The 25787-nt window shown below is 42.7% G+C and overlaps 1 protein-coding gene across 7 annotated transcripts in view; it reads right to left on the bottom strand.

Moving 5' to 3' along the window:
* The window catches only part of USP48 (ubiquitin specific peptidase 48), a 73587-nt gene that overhangs the window by 46233 nt on the left and 1567 nt on the right, over positions 1-25787 (bottom strand). For all 7 annotated transcript variants that reach the window (XM_045164646.1, XM_045164642.1, XM_045164644.1 and 4 more), the window contains exons 2-5: positions 5710-5830; positions 4166-4322; positions 474-601; positions 1-125 (exon numbers count right to left, since the gene is read on the bottom strand). In XM_045164646.1, the coding sequence (XP_045020581.1) occupies positions 1-125; positions 474-601; positions 4166-4322; positions 5710-5830 (531 nt within the window). The remainder of the gene's footprint in view (positions 126-473; positions 602-4165; positions 4323-5709; positions 5831-25787) is intronic.

Genomic DNA, 25787 nt, shown 5'->3' with positions numbered 1-25787 from the left:
ACAGTTACATAAGCATATTCCCCACAGAACTGCTGTTGGACAATGTTCCTCACATCGGGATTCTTTTGTTTAGACAAAGTATCTTCCAAAAGAGACATAAAGAGCTTTGAAAATTCTTGGGCATCCTACAATACAGGTTTGAGTTAATTAAAAAAAAAAAAAAAAAAAAACCATATCTTGCTTTTCAATTTCTGTTACAAACAGTAGTAAGTAAAATAACCCAGAAGCTGTCTGTACTTAGAACTTAAAATTTCTGAAAAAGGACTACAGCAATGTTGAATCCATTTTGTGCCCACATACGAATTTTCAGAAATGGAATCAAGGAAAATGTGTAATATGCTAAGCAGTAAATAAACGCTCTAATTCAAAACAGAGGAAAATTTATTTAAAAAAATTCCTTCATTTCTTTCTATAATGATTAAAAGGAATGCTTTTTATATTAAAAGATAACTAATTAAAAGAAAGGTTCTTACCTGCTGTTGCCCTGTGTCCAAGCCCAAGGCTTTCACAAATCCTGACGGATCGATGTATCGCCTATTACTGTTTTGTAACAAGGCAAATAAATACTGGAGATGCTCACAAATCGTTTGAGGCTCATAATCTATTAAAGAAATGTTTGTTTTTAAAAAACTGCTGTTTTAAAAAAATATGTACACCTCGTCACATGAGGACATAATTAAAAAACCTTAGGTCCAAACTAAATTAGTTTTATTACATTTTTTTTAAACTTTCAAAGAAATTAGTAACCACATCTTTTGGAAGTAATGAGGCAACCTTGGTTGTCCATATACATTCCCTCAAGGGAAGGGCCTACCCACGTCACAACGACAAGAATGATCATGACTACAGTTTCTACGGTATCAAATCCCACCAAAACTTCCAATCCAATAAAAGCCATATACTATATTTACTATGGGCTTCCCTGGTGGCTCAGAGGTTAAAGCGTCTGCATGCAATGTGGGAGACCTAGGTTCGATCCCTGGGTTGGGAAGATACCCTGGAGAAGGAAATGGCAACCCACTCCAGTACTCTTGCCTGGAGAATCCCATGGATGGAGGAGCCTGGTGGGCTACAGTCCACGGGGTCGCAAAGAGTCGGACACGACTGAGTGACTTCACTTCACCTCTTCACTTCACCATATTTACTATTTGCCAAATACTTTAATATAACCCCCATTCATGTGAACTTGCCACAGAGCAAATGATAGCAATCTTCAAGCACATCGATTCAAACCTGAATGAATAACAGAACAATTTACTGGTAAGAATCCTAAAATTTAGTTTCACGTTTTAATGAGTTGGGGAAAGAAACTGAAGTTGCTCAGTTGTATCCGACTATTTGCTACCCCATGGATTGTAGCCTACCAGGCTTCTCCGTCCATGGGATTTTCTAGGCAACAGTACTGGAGTGGGTTGCCATTTCCTTCTCCAGGGGATCTTCTCGACCCAGGTCTCGAACCCAGCTCTCCTGCATGGCAGGCAGATGCTTTTACCATCTGAGCCACCAGGTTAAGTCATCAGTTGGGGGAAGGTATGAAAATAGGAAGCATGGATCAAGAGCCCTTGAATAAAAGATCTGAATTTTCCCTCTGTGTTGCCGTTATCAATTAACTGACTTTCAGCTCCAAATCTACCCTTCTTTGCCTGCTCTGTGCCAACAAAGATGAGCTCTGCAAAGATTCCTCCTTCGCCAGCTAGTGCAAGGTTGACTCTTGTCAGTAGAGGGCGCTGGAGGGCTCCACTGTGCATCTTGTCAGGCTCTACCCACTCTTAGCAGTGGCCAACAAACTCCCTCTTAGTTCATTAAACAGCAACTCCTCTAGTAGTTTCAGTGGGATTCCTCTAGTAATTTCAGTGGGATGTCTCTGGTAGGATACTTCCTCTTGAATGACTGCCCTGTGAATGATCCGGACACTCTGCGCAGGGGATTCCAAGGCCCAGTAACTCCCTGAGAACTGTTTCCGGCAAGGAAACCCACTGAGGTATCTGTTTCTTTTTGGCCATCCAGTGATGCGAGAGCCTACTCATTGGAAAAAGCCGTGATCCTGGGAAAGACTGAGGGCTCGAGGAGAAGGGGACGACAGAGGATGAGATGGCTGGATGGCATCACCAACTTGATGGACATGAGTTTGAGCATAGTGAAGGACAAGGAAGCCTGGCATGCTGCAGTCCATGAGGTTGCAAAGAGTCAGATACGCCTTAGCGACTGAACAACAAAAGTGAGCTTGGGCAGCGCTCTCTCCAATGAGGTCTGGACCTCAAAGCTGGTCAGCGGGGCTCAACGGCTCCTCCCTGTGTGTTCTTTTTCAGCCCGAGGGTTGGCGGCTGCTCCCCTATCTGCTATGTCTGTGTTTTTCAAGTCACCCTGAATTCTTGCTAATCAATTCCTCTATTACTCTAATTTTCTGTTAATAATTCTTTGTTCAAGTCTTTGTGTAGCTTCTGTCTCCTGACTGGTCTGAAGGGTCTCTTACTACTGATTGTGATGCATCCATTGTGAAAAGGAAGCCAACATTTCATTTGTAAAATAAAGATGAAAATCTTACTTCCTGGGGGTGCAGGGACTTCACAGGACATTGAAAGCTATTCAAGTAAGTCTGTATCAACTCCAAATGTCTTATTTTACAGGTTATACCCTACTTGAGATATTAAACACTTATCTTGTGCTGGTTTTCCTATCTGTAAAATAAGGCAAGAATGGGGTTGGGACTAGAACTCAGGTCCCATCATTTCCAACCCAAAGCTTTCTCACTACATTGAACTGAGTCTGTTAACAGGACCTGGAAATGCACACTCTTATCAGAGAACAAGGTTAAGGACTTTGATGGAATATTAAAATCTAAGTGTTTAGAAATTAAAAAACAAAACAGACAGTCCTAAAAGAAATCAACTCTGAATGTTTATTGGAAGGACTGATGCTGAAGCTCCAACACTCTGGTCATCTGGCCATCTGATGAGGAGAGCCAACTCACTGGAAAAGACCCTGATGCTGGGAAATACCGAAGGCAAGAGGACAAGGGGACAAGGGGACAACAGAGGACGAGATGGTGGGATGGCACATCACTGACTCAATGGACATGAGTTTGGGCAAACTCTGGGAGATGGTGAAGGACAGGGAAGCCTGGCGTGCTACAGCGCATGGGGCTGTAAAGAGTCAGACAGAACTGAACCACTAAACAATAACAAGTGCTTAGAAATTTAAAAAAAAAAAAAAAAAATCACATCTTTCAAAGACACATATTAAAACCACAATTCCCAAAGGAGTCTGTGGTACATTATTTTACAAAATAGAAATTTAGTGTCCACTTGTTATTAGCAAATTTATATTTACTAATATAAATTTCTCATTGGTAAATTTATATTTCAGCAAAAACAATGCTAAAAATTAAAAAGGATCCATTTTCCATTACTCATCCTTTACATACACTCATTCTTTACCTTCTGTACCATTCATCTAGATTTACATATTCGGAACTATAGCTTTGGGGAAACAAACTTAAGAATTTTGAAGCAAAGATTACTATTAACAAGGACCAAAACTATTACTGTTGTCTAAAGAGCAGCAAGAAGGAAGATGTGGGGCTTAGGAATCCTATTTTTTCTCTTTCAGAGACAAAGGCAAGGGCCACGAGCCCAAATCAGATCACATAAACGACAGTACCGGATTTACAGAGTCAATCAGAAAAGTTCCCAACTTGGAGCTCTTACACTGTATCATCTCAGAGAAAAACCTCTAAATAGATGTATTAATTAGGAATAACAATCCACATATTATGCAGAAAAAAAACTAAATGATTCCACTAGGAACAGTACGAAACTGGTTTCTAAATTGGCAACAAGTGTCCTCACATTATTAGTGGCTTGCTTTGCCAAGGTTGGTTCATCTTAATTTTAGAGGGTATTTTGTAAGGCAGCCTTTTTGAGAATCAAAACAAAAGGCTGTGGTTACACTGAAGCATTTATTAAGCCCCTCAAACCAGGCAGAAGAGTGGCCTTGTCTGTTTTATTGACTGATTTCTATCAAGCCCTGGAATCTAACGCACTGCAATCACAGTGTATTACAGCCAAAAACCGGTAGCTCAGGCTTCCTCTCGATGGTTGGCTCAAAGCGGTCTAGCCGGCAATAAGCTCAGGAGGGAGCCCTCCCCACACCCTTCCCCACTCACCTTTTTCTTCTTGGATGCCATCTCCCATCATGTAGTCACTACAGGTGCTTGGACATAAGTAGAGCGCCTGCCGAAGCTCCAGGTTAAGAAACCACACTTGGAGAAAAGTGTTGACGTAACAAGTAGCTCCAAGGTTAGTGAGGCCCACAAACGAGTTCTACGGACACGAAAAATTTACAGTTATAAAATGAACTTTCTCCTAAAATAAGAAAATTATGCCAAATGCTTTTAAAATTTAATCTAAAATGTGTTAAGCTGTCTCAATCCCATAAGTCTCTCTCAGAGAAGGTTAAGGGATAGTGGTCTTGAAAGCCCCATGTGGGCTGACTACAGGAGTGGGCAAAGACTCAGCACAGCACCGCCGCTCATCACTAGTCTCCAGCCACCTAAACCTGTAACTCGGAGAACAGTGAGCTCTAGGAAACATCAGTGTGAAGATGTGTTACACAGGTTTTTCCTAAGAGGTCAGCATTCAATAGAAGGACAAAGTGAAACTTTCAGGTAAATTATTTTGTATCCTACACATCTGAGGGATTGAGGCGGGGGGAGGGGGGGTGGGGGGGTGGTAAGAGAAGTTTGTTGCTTAGTCCCTGAGTTGTATCCGACTCTTTTGTGACCCCATGGACTGTAGCCTGCCAGGCTCCTCTGTCCATGGGATTTTTCCAGGGAAGAATACTGGAGTGAATTGCCATTTCTTTCTCCAGGGAATCTTCCCAACCCAGCGATCAAACCATGTCTTTGGCATTGCAGGCGGATTCTTTACCACTGAGCCACCTGGGAAGCCTCTAGAAGAAGATAGTTACAACTTTTTTCAAAGATAAGGCTGAGAATTCTGAAACTTACAAAGAATCATTCTTTTTAAGAGAGAAAATACCTATACGGGTGACTGTGTTGTAAATGCCAGCCTTTATGATTAATATTAATGTATGTTACAAAAAAAGTAAAACTATCTGTTGTATAACATGTAAAAATATAAGCCCAAGGAAGCCAAATCATATCACTATGGGAGCTTGTTCTCTGGACTTACCACCTCCTTTAAAGAGACATCTTCCCTCGTGGCTCAGTCGGTAAAGAGTCTGCCTGCAAGGCAGGAGACCCGGGTTCAATCCCTGGGTCAGGAATATCCCCTGGAGAAGGAAATGGCAACCCACTCCAGGATTCTTGCCTGGAGAATCCCATGGACAGAGGAGCCTGGTGGGCTACATACAGTCCGTGGAGTCACAAAGACTTGGACACAACTGAGTGACTAACACTTTCACACTTTAAGAGACTAAAAAGAGCTCTGCTCTAAGTAAAACATGCTACGTTAAAGCAAACACAGAATCAGCACTGAACTAAAACTATTCTTAAACGTTTACCATATTACATCGCTACCCGCACATCATTAAGAACTGCTCCAATTCAAGTGATTCAGAGTCTGAAATCCCACTACTGATCTTAAAGCTGCATAGGTTACGTGAAATCAGTAATGGCTTCTGACCACAGGCACCGAACAAAGCACATAGGAATACCACATGGAAATCTCTTACAAAGCGATGGCTTACCTTTTTTCTCCTCTCACAGTTGGGGTCATCAATGTTATGAAAACTGTTTTCATCTATTTCTCCTAACCAAATGTGTTCACCAATCCCAACCAAGCAATTTGGATTTCCTTTGCAGTTTCGTCTATGGAAAAAAATTGTATAATTAAAAAATTACCACAGTTTCATAAGAAACCTGCAAATTAAAACTATATAATTTGAAAAAGAAAAACTATAATGATACTATTTCTTTAAAAAATTATATTTCTCATCTATTAGATTAGCAAAACAGAGAAAGCATAGTATCACATCTGGTTTGTGAGGCTCTGGGGAAAGAGAATCCATTTACTCTGATGAGAATGCAAACTGGTAGGACTCTTACAGAGGGGAATTTCACAACTGCTCACAAATGTGCTACACACACACCTACTCACTGTCCTATCCGTCTCATTTCTAAGAATTCACCGCAAAGACACATCTCCAACAGTGCAGAAACACGTGCAATAGGTTACTCAGCACAGCATTGTGTTTACATGGCCAAACACAGGCAATATGGTACATCCACACAGTGGAGTGCGACGCAACGACAGCAAAACTGCAGGACGGTCTCCACGAAACGAGGCAGAGGGGCTTCTGCGATACCGCAGCGAGTAAAGAGCGGATTGCAAGAGCTACCTACAGCGTGCTGTTCTTTAGTGTAAGAAAGATGGAGAACTAAAACATACACATATCTGCTCGCTGGAACACTCAATCACTCTGTTGTACAGCAATACTCAACACAACATTTTATATCAACTGTACCTCAATTTAAAAAAGAACAGTAAATCAGAGACTAGTGAAAGTGGTTACCTAAAGAGCATGAGTGGAATTAAGATAGGAAAAAAAAAGAAGTGTGTGATCCTTTCCTGAACATACTGTTTCATACATTGCTGAATTTGGGGGGCCATGTGAATGTTATACACACATCAGTAAGGGTGGAAGGAACTCTAAGATGAGCACAAACAGTGACTATTTTAGTTGAGTAACATACCCTGAAAGGAAGAAGATGGGGCACTACCCAAGTAACTTGAACTCAAGTCTTCGGCAAGTTCATTTAGCAGTGTCAGGATCAAGATAAAGGGAAGAAAACAATGAACAACCCTTTTCAAAGATACACAGCTTAACAAATCTGAAACTTAAATTCATGCATTCTGCAGTTGAACAAATAAGTAAATACATACTGAGGATGAAGGGAGTCAAGTTTCGGAGAGGAAAGTTACAAATGAAAGGAAGAATAAAATGAACCCTACAGCGTTTATTAGGAATAATAGGTTTAAATCTAAATCCATATGGGTCCTAACACGTATGAACAGGTAGATTAGTGTTGCGAGATACAGTACAAGACAGCAGTGATTTGAATTCAGATAAATTATATATTTATATTTTTTAAAGTATTTGTTATTTATCGGAAATTTGGATTTAATTGGGCAGCCTAAACGAGACAGCCTTTTTGTCAGCCGAGGACCTAAGAGCAATAACATGAACACAGCCAGCAACCAGATCTTAACGTCTAAATATTCCCCAATGGAAGAACCCAGGGCTCCTGGGAGAAATAGTCAATTTGAAGGCTGGGCAGGGAAACCACAAGATATACATGGACATATTGCAGTGCCCCCTAAGTAAGAATGTACTCAAAGAGTGAGGGGACATGTTAAAAGGAAGAGCTTGGATGGGGCTCCCAGTGCCCAAATCTGGAACAACTTGAGCAACAAAATGACTGGATTACAATCTGCTCTGTAATACAGGAGTTCACTGCATCTCACTGCAGATGGTGACTGCAACCATGAAATTAAAAGACGCTTGCTCCTTGGAAGAAAAGCTATGTCCAACCTAGACAGCATATTAAAGAGCAGAGACATTACTTTGCCAACAAAGGTCCATCTAGTCAAAGCTAGGGTTTTTCCAGTAGTCATGTATGGATGTGAGAGTTGGACTATAAAGAAAGCTGAGCGCCGAAGAATTGATGTTTTTGACCTGTGGTTGGAGAAGACTCTTGAGAGTTCCTTGGACTGCAAGGAGATCCAACCAGTCCATCCTAAAGGAAAGCAGTCCTGAATATTCATTGGAAGGACTGATGCTGAAGCTGAAACTCCATTACTTTGGCCACCTGATGTGAACAACTGACTCATTGGAAAGACCCTAATGCTGGGAAAGATTGAAGGCGGGAGGAGAAGGGGACGACAAAGGATGAGATGGTTGGATGGCATCACCAACTCAATGGACATGAATTTGAGGAACCTCCAGGAGTTGGTGATGGACAAGGAAGCCTGGCGTGCTGCAGACCATGGGGTCGCAAAGAGTCGGACATGCCTGAGCGACTGCACTGAAACAAGCAGCACAGCAGATGCCAAGTGCAGACGGCTAGATGAAACCCCCTGTAGAAGAAAACCTCTCCCGGTCAGTCTCCAATGCCCCCAAGCTCCTTTTACACCCATCAGCTGCAGACTACAGGTATGCAGGCAGTTGCTGCTATCCAATCACCCAGTCGTGTCCGACTCTTTCCGACCCCATGGACCGCAGCACATCAGGTCTCTCTGTCCCTCACCATCTTCAGAAGTTTGCCCAAGTTCGTGTCCATTACATCGGTGATGCCATCCAGCCATCTCATCCTCTGTCGTCCCCTTCTCCTTCTGCCCTCAATCTTCCCCAGCATCAGGGACTTTTCCAATGAGTCAGCTGTTCCCATTGGATGACCAAAACACTGGAGTTTCAGCTTCAGCATCAGTCCTTCCAACGAGTAGGTTGATTTCCCAAGATGGACTGGTTTGATCTCCTTGCTCTTCAAGGGACTCTCAGGAGTCTTCTCCAACACCACAGTTCAAAAGCATCACATCTTCGGCGCTCCACCGTCTTTACAGTCCAGCTCTCACAACCATACGTGACCACTGGGAAGACCATAGCCTTGAGTATACAGACCTTTGTCGGCAGAGTAGTATCTCTGCTTTTCAACACACTAACTTTGTCATAGCTTTCCTGCCAAGAAGCAAACATCTTCTGTTCATGGCTGCAGTCACCATCCACAGTGATTTTAGAGCCCAAGAAGAGGAAATCTGTCACTACTTACACATTTCCCCCTCTATTTGCCATGAAGTAACAAGGCCAGATGGTACGATCTTAGTTTTTTTAATGTTTAGTTTTACGCCTGCTCTTTCACACTCCTCCTTCACCCTCATCAAGAGGCTCTTTAGTTCTTCACTGTCTGACATAAGAGTGGTGTCATCCACATATGGGAAGCTGTTAATGTTTCTCCCGCCTATCTTGATTCCAGCCTGTAACTCATCCAGCCCAACATTTCTCATGATGTGCTCAGCGTATACATTAAACAAAGAGCGTGACAGCAGACAGCCCTGTCATACTCCTTTTTCAACCCTGAACCAACCAGTTGTTCCATCAGGATTCTGACTGTTTCTTCTTGACCTGCACGCATACAGATTTCTTAGGAGACGGGTAAGTGGTCTGGTATTCCCATTTCTAAGAGCTTTATACAGTTTATGATGATCCAAAGGCTTTGGCTTAGTCAATGAAACAGAGGTACATACTTTTCTAAAATTCCTAGCTTTCTCTGTGATCCAGGGAATGTTGGGAACTTGACCTCTGGTTCCTCTACATTTTCTAAAGCCAGCTTGGACATCTGGAAGTTCTTGGTTCGCATAATGCTGAAGCCTAGCGTGCAACATTTTAAGCATGATCTTACTAGCATGGGAGATGGGTGCAACGGTCCGACGGTTAGCACATCCGCTTCACGGATCACGGCCTTGCTGTGGTGCAGGGGCCTGTGTGACTTGATGACGCTATGAGCCATGCCATGCAGGACCACCCAAGACGGACGAGTAACAGCGGACAGTTCTGACCAAACGTGATCCACTGGGGGAGGGAATGGCAAGCCAGCCCAGGGTACTTGCCGTGAGAACCTCATGAACTGCACAAAAGGACAAAAAGACATGCAGGCAGACGCCGGTCCCATCCCCGGGCTGGGAAAATCCCCGGGAGGAGGACACTGCAACCCACTCCCGTATTCTTGCCTGAAACATCCCATGGACAGAGGAGCGTGGCGGGCTTCTGTTCACGGTGTCGCAAGAGTTGGACATGACTAAGCGTGCGCAGAAGCAGCATAGGCATCAAGTAGCATCATTCTGTCTGTACCAACTGTCTTATAGGAGAAAAATACTCGCTCTTCTTTTTATCGGAGCACAGAAGGCAGATTAAGGAGCCTGAGACACATGCGTGACATAGGTACACATGTTTACATGTTTGATGTGTAAATACCCTAGCCACTTGACTCAAATTTTTATAACTTACTAGGATACTAGAAAGCATCTGGATTTGCTAATGCTGGCTTAAACATCAAATTTTTCAAGGTCACAAGCAGTTCTGATTTAACCTGGGTAGAGTAATGCCACTCATCTTCTCTGAAAGAGTACCTTCTCTGAAACAGTACATTCTTACAACTCTATAACTATACCCAGTTATCCTTCTTCCCAGAAATCCATCATTTTGCCTACAGGGGCATCAGGGAAAACAGAATCACAAAACAAAGCATGGAGAGCAGTCACTCCGGTTCTCCCGTGGCTCTTTCCCACCCCACTATCTCACTTACTTACATGTCAGCTGGCTTCAAGACTAGGCTTAGTTCTGTGTGGTGCATGCCTATTGCTCTGTGTGCCTAGTTGCTTCAGCTTTCCCCACCTTCCTTTTTTTTTTTTTTTTAATTTGGGGCTAACTGTTCCTCCATTCCTCTGGTTTTAGCAAGAGCTGCTGAGACGCAGCTCCTATCCAGAACCCAAAAACAACCTCACAAAATATTTAAAAGAACTGAGAGAAGGGAAAAAAAAAACAATCCGTCTTCAGTGGCAGGCCTTATGGGGTGTGGGGCTTGGAAGTGTAGTTGTCCCAACATTAAGAAGGAAATCAAACTGCTGATTTGCATGAGAAATAGGTGAAAGAGGTTCCCAAACCCCTCCTTAGCTCCTTAGCCCAAGTGTCTCCCTGCCCTTTACCGTTGTTCTGTCTCCAAGTCAAGTCAGACTCTTCGCAACCCCACAGAGAGCAGCAAGTCAGGCCTCCCTGTCCTTCACCACCTCCTAGAGTTTGCTCAAACTCAAGAACATTGAGTCAGTGATGCCATCCAACCATCTCATCATCTGTCGTCCCCTTCTCCTCCTGCCCTCAATCTTTCTCAGCATCAGGGTCTTTTCCAATGAGTCAGCTCTTCACATCAGGTAGCCAAAGTATTGGAGTTTCAGCTTCAGCATAAGCCCTTCCAATGAATACTCAGGGTTGATTTCCTTCAGGATTGACTGGTTTGATCTCCTTGCAGTCCAAGGGATTCTCAAGAGTCTCCTCCAGCTCCAGAGTTCAAAAGCATCAGTTCTTCGGTGCTCAGCCTTCTCTATGGTCCAACTCTCATATCCACACAAGACTACTGGAAAAACCATAGCTTTGACTAGACAGACCTTTGTCAGCAAAGTGATAGGTCTGCTTTTTAATATGCTGTCTAGGTTTGTCATAGTTTTTTCTCCAAGGGCCAAGTGTCTTTAAATTTCATGGCTACAGTCACCGTCTGCAGTGATTTCTGAACCCAAGAAAATAAAAGTCTGTCACTGTTTCCCTTTTTTCTCCACCTATTTGCCATGAAGTGATGGACCCGGATACCACCATCTTAGTTTTCTGAATGTTGAATTTTAAGCTAGCTTTTTCATTCTCCTCTTTCACTTTCATCACGAGGCTCTTTAGTTCTTCTTCACTTTCTGCCATAAGGGTGGGGTTATCTTCATATCTGAGGTTATTGATATTTCTCCCAGCAATCCTGAGTCCAGCTTGTGCTTCCTCCAGCCCAGCGTCTCTCATGATGTACTCTGCATAGAAGTTAAATAAGCAGGGTGACAATACGCAACCTTGACGTACTTCTTTCCCAATCTGGAACCAGTCTGTTGTTCCATGTCCGGTTCTAAGTGTTGCTTCTTGACCTTTATAAACAGATTTCTCAGGAGGCAGGTAAGGTGGTCTGGTATTCCCATCTCTTTAAAAATTTCCCAGTTTGTTGTGATCCACACAGTCAAAGGCTTTAGCATAGTCCATGAAGCAGAAGTAGATGTTTTTCTTGCCTTTTCTATGATCCAGTAGATGTTAGCAATCTAAGCTCTGGTTCCTCTGCCTTTTCTAAATCCAGCTTGTACATCTGAAAGTTCTTGGTTCACATACTGTTGCAGCCTAGCCTGAAGGATTTTGAGCACTGCCTTGCCAGCACGTGAAAGGAGCACAATTGTGCAGCAGTTCTTTGGCGTTGTCTTTCTTTGGGATTGGAATGAAAGCTGACCTTTTCCAGTCCTGTGGCCACTGCTGAGTTTTCCAAATTTGCTGCCATATTGACTGCAGCATTTAACATCATCTTTAAGGATGTGAAATAACTCAGCTGGAATTCCATTACCTTCACCAGCTTTGTTCTGCCCTAGCATTGATTTATTTGTTCAAATCTTTCCTGAATTAAAACACCTCCTTAGATTTAACTGAGGCACAAGGTTAGTTTCAAGTTTCCGTCACCTGTATCTAGAAGCCCTAACAAATACAGACTAACTAAATAAAGCTTTTTCTGTTATTAACTTCAAGAGCCAATGTCCAGTTCAGCCTGACAGACCCCCTAGTTCTTTTTTTTTTAAGTAAGCACATCACGCAGCTTGCAGGATCTTAGTTCCTCTACCAGGGATTAAATCTAGGGCCACAGCAGTACAAATGAGTCCTAACCACTGGACTACCAGGGAATTCTCAAATCTCCCAATTCTTAAAAAGCTTCCTCTAAGCCTTCCTATAAGACCAGTTAACAAACACGGGGGAAACATCTCAGCTCTGGAAAAATGCAAACGTAAAACAGCCATGAAAAATGTTTTCACTTATAGAATTAGCAAAAAAAAAAAAAAAAAAATTGGTGATGAATCAGGGTAAAGTCAGAGTCACTGTCCATGGTTAAACATGACCCTTTTGGGGAAACATAAGAAAATACCTCAAAATGTTAAATGACACCAACATTTTGTTTCAATACTTTTAGGCACATGTCCACAGAATGTCTGCCACTGTGGCAATGAAACAAAATGAAGAATCTAACAGCTACTTTTTTCCTGGGGCTATGGATACAAGAACACCAAGTGGTTGCAGGAGTAGGCAGGGGGCAGGTTCCGAAATGTTTGGTCTGATACCCTGCTGTGGGACATCACCTGCTGTGGTTTTAGGCCAATAAACACTTTGGCAGCAATGTAAGTGATGGACTGAAGCTGAACAGAGAAACACAACGATTTTCCTGGTGAGAGATGAGGTCCTAAACCTGTTTGGTGGCAATGCAAGCAAGGAAAGAAAGCTGAATCCAAGCATAGCAATGCAATGAAAATCAACAGGACTTGGGAACAGATTAGATGGTGCGAGCAAGAAGGAAAAGGAGACATCTGTAGTGATGTCCAAAACTGTAAAAAAAGGAAACAATTTCTCACAAGTCAAACTGTCTGTGAGGGATAGTTAGGGAGTGTGGGATAGACACGTACAGATTGCGAGTCATAATGGATAACCAAGGATCTACTGTTCAGCACAGGGAACTCTCCTCAATGTTAAGTGACAGGCGTAGATGGGAGGGGCGTCTGGAGGAGAATGGACACATTGTATATACATGGTTGAATGCATACATGTACATGTATCCCTTTGCTGTCTACCTGAAACTATCACAATATTTTTAATTGGCTATATCCCAATACAAAATAAAAAGTTTATAAAATAAGTAAAGTTGAGTTATATAATTAAAAAAAAACCTGTAAAGTGGTAAAAAACATAGAAACAAACAAAAAAAAGTAGGCTAACAATCCAGGGGTGTAGATTTAAGCTCCTTCTACACTCACCACAGGTTGAGTGGTAGTTTTGGTTCTGTTTTCACGGATCTCCAACCATCTGTCATTTAGAAGTACACCGTCCAGCATAGTGGACAGAAATCAATAGTCACTGAACACGCAGTTGTTGTGCAGTTCAGAGAAAATTTATTATCTGGATGGGAGTGGAGGGTGGAGATCTTACTCTCTGCGTGATCACTTAAAGAGTTATTATCGCTGTTTTTCTCCCTCAACACCTTTTAGTTTCTTGGCTCTTTGGCTTCATTTCACACCCAGCCCAGGGAGAAATCAATGAAGAACGGCAACAAGCCAACTCTCCTGCTTCTGGGGAAGACCCCTGACCATACTAAAGCTTTGCCTAACGCAGCACCAGATTCTGAAAGTGATTTGTGTGTGTGTGTACACATACACACACATGCAGAGAACAGGTTAGACGAATATTACTGAAATGGTTCCAATAATAACCACTGACTGAACTGTCCTTGAAAATTTCAAATCGTCTCTGAATGCCGCCACTCTTACCAGAATGGTGGCTGCTTAGGATTAGTTAGGTCCAGGAACTCCCTTCCAAACTAGTCCCCTCTAACCAAGAACACTCTCGTCCCTCTATCATTTCCTAATCACAAAACAGTCCCTCGCCAGATGCCAACAAGGCAGGAGGAGTTCAGAAGCCTCCCCACCGTTTGACAGGTGGGCGAGGGGAGAGGCTACAGCAAGTCACTGCCTGACTTCAAGCCCTGTCCAGAGCTCTGGTGGCTGACTCAACCTTCCCTGGCTCCTCGCGTCCTACGTGCTAGTCGAAAGACAAAACCAACCCCTGCTATGACTCTGCTCAGAGGAAAAAGTCCCCGTTTCCTCATTTATAAAACAAGGGGGATGGGATTAGGTGAACACTAAAATTTTCTAATCTTTTTAATCTGGATCCCCTTTGAAGCCCACGTTTATAAAAACACTTAAGTACATGAGACAGTAAGGCTATTCTGCCCTTTCTGCCTCTAGCCAGAAAGAGATGATGATGAAAACAAGGGTAGAAGTGGTACTGGGTAAGAGGTAGTGGCTGTGATCAGTCTGGGTGATCTGTGCTCAGAGTGCTGCTGTGGGACCGTTTCCAGTTGCTATCAGTCGATGTTACCAGCATCAGTTTTCCACAAGATATGTCACAGTGCCCTGAGTGAAAGTCAACAATGCGACTCTGTAACCAAAACCTATCATCTTCTAAAAGCAACTAGACCCTACAGGTCCACACATTCTGTCAAGTTGATATGCTCGGATAAGAATTACAGGACCCGCTGCTGCTGCTGCTGCTGCTAAGTTGCTTCAGTCGTGTCCGACCAGCCCAGGATATACCAAAATAAAAGACAAAGTCCCAGGCAGCAAAGAAGCGCTCACAAAGGACAGCTTCAGAGAAGTGAGCGCTGCGCTGGCATTAAGCTCAGCAGGAACCCCACTGGAGGGGGCTGTTGCCAAGCTGGGCATCTCCAAGGGCACAGAGGAACTCACTTCATGTGAGAGGAGAACCCAAGAGCCTCCCAGGCCGAGGAGAGCCTATGGAGATAGGCTGGAGAGGCAAAACCAACGGAGGCTTACACGTAAGTCTTCCTGCAGATGCAGTTCATTACGGCTGGAGGCTTTGGGGAGAGGGGGCTGGGAAAGCCCCTGAGGCTGCAGAGAAGTAGGCGCTGGATCAGATCACAGAAGCCCTCAAATACTATGCATGGCAAACACTTTATTCCAGAAGCAACAAGGAGCCAATACACAATTTTACGAAGAAAAAGAACTAGACCGGAACTTTAGAAAGACCCTCTACATGGATACATGTATATATATGGCTAAGTCCCTTCGCTGTTCATCTGAAACTATCAGAGCATTGTAAATCAGTTATACCCCAAAATAAAAAGCTCAATAGGAAAAAGAAAAGAAAAAGACCAAGGCATTACCAGCTGTTTGACAAAAAAATAAAAAATGTTCTCTAGTTACGCTTCTCAAGCAAGGTGGCTTATCAGAATCATCTGAAGATTTCACAAGTTTTGTTTTTCCAATCACTGCCATTCTCACCAAGCTCCTCCTATTTTTACTAAGTTTTAAGCTTCTAATTTTTTTTTAAATGGGACATTTTCAAAGTCTAAATCTTGGCTCTTGGCGGAGAGCGGCAGCGAAGCAGAGAAACAACATAGACGCTGTAACTGAGAGATGAGAAACGCGCAAGATAACGGCTGACGCAAGGGTTCAGGGCAACAGCACTCGGGACTGATTGTTTTTGTGGAGGGGGAAAAAGGAACAGGGTTGGATATACGTGGCTTCATTTAAAATATTTATTAAAGGAAGGATGGGAACCACTAGCAATGACTGCTTTCAGAATATTCACAACTGGAAATCCATTAAGTCTTCATTCACCTAACAACCTGATTTTATTTGAAATTCTGAATTCTAACCAAAAGGACACAAGAGAAAGCAGACATACAGCCAAGAGGACGACGAGGCATCAGGGTCCTCGCGAAGCCTCGTTCACACAGGCAGCCACCGCCCGAAGCAGGCTTCCCAGCCCTGTGGCTGCTCTTTTTCATGAGAAAGAGTCCCAAGGTCAGATCATTTGACATCAAAAAAGCTTCTCTTATCCTTCATCTAAACGTTTACAATTTTTCAAGGCTGGTGCTGGCTTTCCAGGTGGTGCTAGTGGTCAAGAACCTACCAGCCAATGCAGGAGACAAAAGAGATACAGGTTCAACCTCTGGGTCGGGAAGAGCCCCTGGAGAAGGGCATGGCAACCCACTCCAGAATTCTTGCCCGGGGATCCCACGGACAGAGGAGCCTGGTGGGCCACAATCCATAGAGACGCAAAGAGTCGGACAAGATTGCGCACGCACGGAAGACAAGTTTAAAAAACACTCCAAAGCAAAGTAGCTATTAAAACAATATTAGTAAGCCCTCTACTAGGAAAAAAAACAAAAAGAGAACACAGCTCAGTGCCCCAGCAGCCTTTCAAAGGTCACCATAGGGCACCCCACCAGACCCCTAAGGAGAGTCCCTCCTCCTTCCACCAGCACAATTTCAAACTGAAAAAAAAAAAAAAAAAAAAAAAAAAAATCAAACAATCTACTCACTCCTGCTTGGTTTTTTGTTTTTTTTTTAAAGCATTTTATGACACACTCCTCAAACTCAGCCATGGAGTGAACATGGCTCATCTTCATCTTCCTGGATTGTAAACTGTCCAAAAAAAGTTAGAAGATTTTTTTTATTATTATTATTAAATCAAGCAGACAAATTATGGAACAGAACACAAATTTAAAAGCCAAAACAAAACAACTCCTAAAAAGAACAATCAGGAAGGATTAAGTCCTACAAGATACTGAATCACGAAGACCCCCAAACTAAAACAATGTAATAAAATAAAAAGTTCAGAAACAGACCCAAATACACACTGTAACTCAGCATGCAACAAAGGTATCCACATCAGTGGAGTAAAGACATGAGTCCTACAAGATACTGAATCACAAAGACCCCCAAACCAAAACAATGTAACAAAAAGTTCAGAAACACAGGGCAACTCAGCATGCAACAAAGGTGTCCACATCAGTGGAGTAAAGACACAATCTTTAATAAACAGGGATGGGCAACCAGGCAGCTACCTGCAAAAAGATACAATTGGATTCATTTCACAATATCACTTCAGTACAAATTCCAAGTGGATCAAAGATTTAAACACTAATTAAAACCACAATAACATTAAAAAAAAAAATCAGCAAATTTCTTTTACACACTGGTATGAAAAAGGATTGAGTTGATGACTCAACGTTTAGAAGTCACAAAAGATCCATTAATTTAATCTCATAAAAAATTTTTGCATGGCAAACCAATCCATAAGTCAAAAGACAATGGTATAGGCACTTCTCTGGTGGTCCAGTGGTTAAGACTCTGTGCTTCCACTGCAGGAGGCATGGGTTCAATCCCTGGTAAGGGAAGTTCCACATGCCACAGCCACAAGAGGAAAAAAAAAAAAGACAATGATAACAATTAAAAAAATTTTTTACAACTCATGTCACAGAAATAATCTCTTAATACATAAAGAACTCCTACTGGACTTCCCTGGTGATCCAGTGGATAAGAATCCTCCCGCCAATGCAAGGGACATGGGTTCAATCCCTGGTCCAGGAAGATTCCACAGGACAAGGAGCAACTAATCCCGAGAGCCACAGCTGCTGAGCCTGTGCCCTCTAGAGTCTCTGTTTGGCAGCAAGAGAAGCCGCCGCCAGCAGAAGCCTGCACACCTCCAACTAGAGAGCAGCCCCCACTTGCCACAACTAGAGAAAGTCTGCGCAGAGCACACTGAGGAGACTCAGTGCAGGAAAGAATAAAGTTAAAAAATGTAAGTATTTTAAAAAAGAATTCCTACAAACTGATGAGGACTAATAACCCAAAATAAAAATGGGCAAAGGACACAAGAAGCTGTTGAAAGAGGCATACAAATGGCCCCTAAGCATGAAAAGTTGTCATACGAGGAAAGCGAAACGCACCTTGAGTGGTAGACTATAGTGCCATTTGCCAAGTAACCCTGTTCTAGACACTTTCTGGATTGGCAGAACCAATGAAATAAGTTCTGGACAATGAGTTGTGAACAGAAACATTGAATGTAGGGACTTCCCTGGCGTTCCAGCGGTTAAGAATCCATCTTGCAATGCAGGGGGGCTCTGGTTTGATCCCTGGTCAAGGAACTAAGATCCCTCGAGCGTGTGTATGATCCGCAAATGACTAAGAATGAACATCCTGCTGCTACTCATCATGTGAATGCTGAGCAAAAGAGGCCAGACAGAGGAAATAGAATGTAAAATTAATTGTATACAAAGTTCAAAACAAGGTAGATAATCTGTGGTGTTCAAAGTAAGGCGAGTGTGTTGTCTTTTTTTTTTTTTAAGTTCTCTATTTATTTTAATTTTGGCTGTGCTGGGTCTTCCTTTCTGTGCAGGCTTTTCTACAGTTGCGGTATCAGGGCTTCTCACTGCGGCACGAGGGATCTTCCAGGACCAGGGATCAGACCCGTGACCCCTGTATTGGTAAGCGGATTCTTAACCACTGAACACCAACACTCCCTGCAGCGCAAGCGCTACATCTTAACCACTGGACCACCAGAGAAGTCCCCACAGCAACATTTTATTTCATCTTGCTGTTAGATACATGACATATATATGTTCCCTGTGTGATAATTCACCCAGTGTAAATCTCATGACTTTGTGCACTTTTCTGTACATAAAATATAAATTTTAGTTGAATAAGAACCACTAGAAAAATTTTGAGCATTTTTTTAAGCTGCATCTATCGGCCTGCCACATGGGCCCTCTAGTTCCCCGGTCAGGGGTGGAACCTGGGCCCCGTGCATGGGGAGCTCAGTCTTAAAACACTAGACCACTGGGGAAGTCCTTCACAGAGAAATTTAAGAAGGATCCTGCCTTATCAGATATTTTAAAAATACTGGCAAGTAACTGAACTGTTATCCTAGTACAGGGATATTGAGTAGAATCAGTGGAAGGGAATAGGGGTACTGTATGTACCCAAATACGTACAGTAATTTGTCATATAATAGAAGTGGCCTTTTAGTCTTCCCTGGTGGTCCACCGATTAAGACTTAGTGCTTCCACTGAAGGGGCATGAGTTCCATCCCTAGCTGGGGAACCAAGATCCCACATGCCCTGTGGCAGGACCACTAAGTAAATAAATAAAGATGGCCTCTCAACTAGAGGTGGTGAAGATTAGATTATTCAATAAATGGTTTAAGAAAACTGAGTGCCCATTTAGTAAAAAGCAAAAATAAAGATGGACCTGTACCTCATTCTATGAATCAAAAGGGAAAAAACCCACAAAGTAAAAAACAAACAAACAACAAAAAAAACCGGGTCGTCTGGTGGTTAAGAGTCCGCCTTGCTGTGCAGAAGACACGGGTTTGATCCCAGTTAGGGCAGTAAGATCCCATGTGCAGCAGAGCAACTAAAAGGTAAGTCGCTTCAGTCGTGTCTGACTCTGTGCGACTCCACAGACAGCAGCCCACCAGGTCCCCCGTCCCTGGGATTCTCCGGCAAGAACACTGGAGTGGGCTGCCATTTCCTTCTCCAATGCATGAAACTGAAAAGTGAAAGTGAAGTCGCTCAGTCGTGTCCGACTCCGACTCTTCGCGACCCCATGGACTGCAGCCTTCCAGGCTCCTCGTCCATGGGATTTTCCAGGCAAGAGTACTGGAGTGGGGTGCCAGCCACAGGCCAACTACTGAGTCAGGCACTCTGGAGATCCCAAGCCACACCCACAGAGAGTCCATCAGCTACAACAAAAAGGTCCTCAAGACACAATGCTTTAAGACCCTGACAGCCACAACTAAGATCTGAGGCACCTTTTTTTTAATTGGGAGGACTTGCCTGGTGGTCCAGTGACTAAGAATCCATCTGCTAATGCTGGAGGCAGGGGCTTGACCCCTGGCCCAGGAGGATCCCAGAGGCCATGGGGCAACTAAACCCATGTGCCACAAGTACTTAAGCCTGCAAGCCCTAGAGCTCCACAAGAAGCCATGGTGATGAAAAGCCCCGCACTGCCAAAAGAGAGTAGTCCCTGCTAACCGCCAACTACAGAAAAGCCCACACAGTAACAAAGACCCAGTACAACAAAGATAAATTAATAGAATTTAAAACAATTTCTAGTTGTGGCATTAGCCATAACTGGCGGGGAAGGCGAACCGATCCAGGACTCGAAAGGACATTGCTGAGGTCCATTTTCAAATGGAGGATGAGGAAATAAAAGCTTTAAAAGAGGTTCTAGAGACCTGCAGTGGCAACTAGAGAAAACCCTTACAGCAACAGAGACCCAGCACAGCCACAAATAAATTCATCAATTAAAATTTTTAGAAAACAAGAGAACTGGTTAAATTATAACACATCTATCTCAACACAGCGAAACAGCACACTGCTATTAAAAACAGTAAGGCAGATCTATATGGACCAATAAATGCAGAAAAAGACAACCCATCAAATAAAAACAACTTGCAAAACTATATTATGTAACACCTGTCTCCTTTTGTGAAAGTATTATGTTGTTTATATCTTTCTTATCTCTAAAATAAATGGCAAATGAAGGAACTTTAACCTCAGTTGGCTCTATTTCAGAGCCATCCTAGACCACAGTAGATGCCAGAAAAAAATTTTTTTTGAATAAAGAATGACTACTCTGCATGGCCTATAATAAATATTTGTTGAATTTAACAGATACACAGAAAGTAAATGAAAAAATTCAAATAACAGCTGAGCCTGAGATTATGGAAAGGTTTCTCACTTTCATTCAAAGCTTGGTTATACTAAGTAATCCTGCAATGTTAGTGTAGAACAGCAGAAAGACACATAATGAACACAACTCCACAGACACAGGTTTCATAGAACAGAATACTTCCTAAACCAGTAACATGCATTACACTGGAAATCTTTAAAGTTGTGTTAAGTAATGAAAGTACATCATGCAATGAGAATAAACTGACGCGGTGCAGGGCCCTGTTGGGCTCCTGGGGACAAGGTCTCTCTGTGCCCCCATTTCTGATTCCAGGACACAGCCTTCCTTCAGCCTCCCTGACCTTCCCTGCTTCTGAAGGGCAGACTTGAGCAGTCGTTAATTAGGGAAGGGCGGGGCTATGAGAAAAACAGTCAAGAGCAGCCTTGGGGCAAGGTCCTGTTTTCCCATCAATGGATACACACAACAATACCTTTGAGTTATCTTGCAGAGCCCGAAAGGCCCTCCAGGTGGGAGAAGCTACCAATTAACTTTGGTACACTGCCCACAAGGCTTCCCAGGTGGCGCAGTGGTAAACAATTCACCTGCCAACAGAAGAGATGAGAGGATTCCATCCTTGGGTGGGGAAGATCCCCTTGGAGAAGGAAATGGCAACCCACTCCAATATTCTTGCCAGGAAAATTCCATGGACAGAGGAGCCTGGTGGGCTACAGTCCATGGGGTCGCAGAGTCAGACACGACTGAGCAGGCGTGCACGCTGCCCACAAGCACGAAGACCCCAGATCAGCTGGACCTGAAGGTGACTCCTCCTTACCTCACCACTAACCCCTCAGAAGACTGTCCACAAGGGGAGCACACCCTTTTTGAATAATTACAGTAAGACTTCTATCTTCCCCAAGAACTGGACTATAAAGACTTGACTATATGAGTTGACTATGTGAGAGTCAGACTATAAAGAAAGTTGAGCACTGAAGAATTGATGCTTTTGAACTGTGGTGTGAGAGAAGACTCTTGAGAGTCCCTTGGACTGCAAGGAGATCCAACCAGTCCATCCTGAAGGAAATTAGTCCTGAATATTCACTGGAAGGACTGAAGCTGAAACTCCCAATTCTTTGACCGCCTGATGCGAAGAACTGACTCACTGGAAAAGACCCTGATGCTGGAAAAGATTGAAGGCAGAAGGGGACGACAGAGGATGAGATCCTCAGGACACAATGCTTTAAGATCCTGAGAGCCACAGCTAAGATCTGGCATCACTGACTAGATGAACCTGAGTTTGAGCAAGCTCTGGGAGTTGGTGATGGACAGGGAAGCCTGGCGTGCTGCAGTCCGTGGGGTCACAAAGAGTTGGACACGACTGAGTGACTGAACTGATCTCCAAGCTGGGACACGAGGTTCTGAGGGCATTAGCTCGCTGTGGCCCCCTTTGCCTGGCAAAGTAATAAAGCTATTCTTTTTTACTTCATCCAAAACGACCTCCGAAATTCAATTTGGCACAGGTGTACAAAGAGCTGAGCTTTCAGCAACAAAACAACTGATCATCTTGGGTCAATAACTGATAAAGCTGTATGGGATCGTGGGGTGTCATTATACCATCTCTCTCTCTTTTTCCCCCACATCACATGGCATAGGGATCTTAGCTCTCTGACCAGGGATTGAATCCACACACTATGCAGTGCAAAAATGGAGTCTTAACCACTAGAACAGCAGGGAAATCCTACTTCAGTGTATGTTTAAATTTTGCCATAATTAGGACTTTTTTAATTAAAAAAAAAAACAAAACCTGTTCCCTGACCTCTTCTGAGGATCAGGGACAGGTTAGCAAGGCAAAAGAGGTAAAGTGAGAGAGAAAGTGCACCAACAGAGAAAAGGTAACACCGGCACATCAAAGAGGAAAGGCTCAATAGAAACTTAAGCATCAGGTCCAACAGTCCTTACTAAGGGGTTTAGACTAGAGCCAGGGGCAGTCACTTAAGTGTTTCTTAAACTGGTCTAACAAGGGATTCCCTCCCTGGTGGTTGGTGGTTCGGACTCAGTGCTTTCAATGCAGGGACCCAGGGTCCATCCCTGATTGGGGAACTAAGATCCCACTATCCATGAGGCACAGTTAAATCAGTGGCATAACAATGACTTTCTTGAATGCATTACATCTCTGAAATGTTTTGGTTTCTCTGATGAAAACAAAACAGACATTACACTCCTATATACAACTAGAAGTGTAAGTTCAGGTTTTAAAAATTCAAATCAAGATCTTAACTGTCACAAAAAGAAATTAATATGACACCATATCCCACCTATCAGATGAAAAAGTATGACTAACATTGTGTTGATTATGGAAACAAGACATTCTTACACACTGGTAGTAGGAATGTAAAGTGAAACCATCACTCTAATGGGAAATCTAACAAAATGGGTCAAAATGAAAACTGCATATCCCTCACCGAACAATTTTACTGCAAGGAACTTGAAAGTGAAAGTGTTAGTCACTCAGGCGTGTCTGACTCTTTGCGACCCCATGGACTGTAGCCCACCAGGCTACTCTGTCCAAGGGATTCTCCAGACAAGAATACTGGAGTGGGTTGCCATTTCCTATTTCAAGGGATCTTCCTGATCCAGGGATCGAACCCAGGTTTCCTGCATTGCAGGCAGATTCACCGTCTGAGCCACCGGGGAAACCACGGGAAAGGTACTGATTTGACTACAATCCTTACTGGTTTTAAGAATTAAGACAAAATATTTGCAGAATTCTTTGTACCTAAGATTTAGTAGAGATTGCTTTCATGCTGTGACTGTACTAAGCAGTCTCAGAAGGTAAATAGTCCTGAGTCATCTTGTCTTTGCCTGTGGCTACACACTTCTTCAGCTCTGGCATCTCATTGAAAATTTTTCTGTAAAGTGTTTAAAAGATATTGATAATATCTTAATTACTTAATCTCATCTTAAGAGTCAGAAGAAATGCTTAAACAAAAGGGTAGGAGAAATCTTTCTAATATTTAAATAAAAACCGCTTGGACTTCAGATCAGGCCTGGTTTCAAAAGTACAAGTGACCAAAACAAAAGATAAATAAAACTACTGTGTTGTTATTGTTGTTTAGGAGCTAAGTCGTGTCCAACTGTTTGCGACCCCATGCACTGTAGCCCACCAGGCTCCTCTGTCCATGGGATTCTCCAGGCAAGAATACTGGAGTGGGTTGCCATTTCTTTCTCCAGCGGACCTTCCTGACCCAAGGACTGAACCCATCTCCTGCCTGGCAGATGGATTCTTTAGCACTGAGCCACCAGAGAAGCCCCAGAATCAATGGTATATTAAAGTAAAAGCTTTTCTGTCGCAAAGGGTACTAACTAGAAAAGGAAATAGAGAACCTACAGAATGAGAAAATATATGCAAATACATGGGACTTATATTGAGAATATATGAAGAGCTCTAACTCAAAAGTAAAGACAATCTCATTTTAAAACTGGGCAAGGGATGTGAAAAGACCTCTCCAAAGATCTACAAATGGTCGATAAGCACATGAAAAGATGCTCAACCTTATTAGTCATCTGGAAAATGCAAATCAAAAGCATAATGAGATACCAATGCACATCCACTAGGATGGCTATAAGAAAAAAACTGTGAGGATGGAGAAATTGAAATCGACATACATTATATGCGAACTACTGCAGCCGCTTTGGAAAACAATTAGTTCCTCAAAGTGTTAAACATAGTTATTAAATGACCCAGCAATTCCTCTCCCAGGTAAATACTTAAAGGAACAAAAGAATAGGTGTTCCAACAAAAACTTGCCCACAAACATTCATACCAAAGCTATTCACAACAGCCAAAAAGTGGAAACAACCAAAATACCCATCAATTTAACTATGTTGTGAGGTGTTCGTTGCCTTGATTGTGGTAATCACTCCACAATGGCTATCAAATTATCATGTTGTCCACTTTGGTTTTTAAATATTGATTTGGCTGCACCCGGTCTTAGTTGAGGCACATGGGATCTTTAGTTGGGGCATGTGGGATCTAGTTCCGCAACAGGGATCAAACCTGGGCTCCCTGCATTGGAAGCATGGAATCTTAGCCACTGGACCACCAGGAAAGTCTCTCGTGTTGTACACTTTAAATATGTACAACTGTATTTGTCAATTATCCCTCATGAAGTTGCAGGAAACTCTTTTAGGTCCATCAACTGATGAACAGACAAAATGTGTTATGTCCAACAACGGAATACTATTCAACCACAAAAAGGAATAAAGTATTGACACGTGTTGTAACATGGATGACCTTTGAAAACATTATGCTAAGTGAACACCAGACAAAAAAAAGCCACGTATTTTATGATTCCACTTAATATAAAATATCCAGAATAAAGAAATCTATAGAGACGAAAAGATGAGTGCTTGCCAGGGGACGGAGGAAGGGAAAATGGAATGTGACTAGGTTAATGGAAATGGAGTTTCCTTTTAGGGTGATGGAAGAAGTCTGGAAGGAGACAATGGTGATGTTTGTACAATATGTAAGGAAACTTAATGCAGTGGAATTGTATACTTTAAAAACGGTAAATTTCATTGTGCGTTTTACATAACTTTTACAATTTTTTGAAATGAAATGGAAACCTGACATATGCTACAACATGGATGCTTCTTGAAAACATTATGCTGTCAAAGAAGTCACTAAAGTTGACACACTGTACAATTCCATTTACATGAAATGTTCAGAAAAGGCCAATTTAGAGGCAGAAAGTAGATCAGTGATTACTTGCATACTTGGGGTGGGGGAGGTGGTTTACAAGTACCAAGCTAATGGATACAGGGCTTTTTTGGGAGGGTGAGGTCAGATTGAGTTGTGTTCTGAACAACTTTGTGAATATACCAACTAAAAACCACTGGATTGTACATTTTAAATGAGTGACATTGTTTAAAAAAAAAAAAATGCTTGGATATAAACCTTGCTAC

This window comes from Bubalus bubalis, chromosome 2 (genome assembly GCF_019923935.1).
Source record: "Bubalus bubalis isolate 160015118507 breed Murrah chromosome 2, NDDB_SH_1, whole genome shotgun sequence".
In the NCBI taxonomy this organism is placed as follows: Eukaryota; Metazoa; Chordata; class Mammalia; order Artiodactyla; family Bovidae; genus Bubalus; species Bubalus bubalis.
Note: the sequence above shows the minus strand (reverse complement) of the source record. Positions and strands in the feature narration are given on the sequence as shown.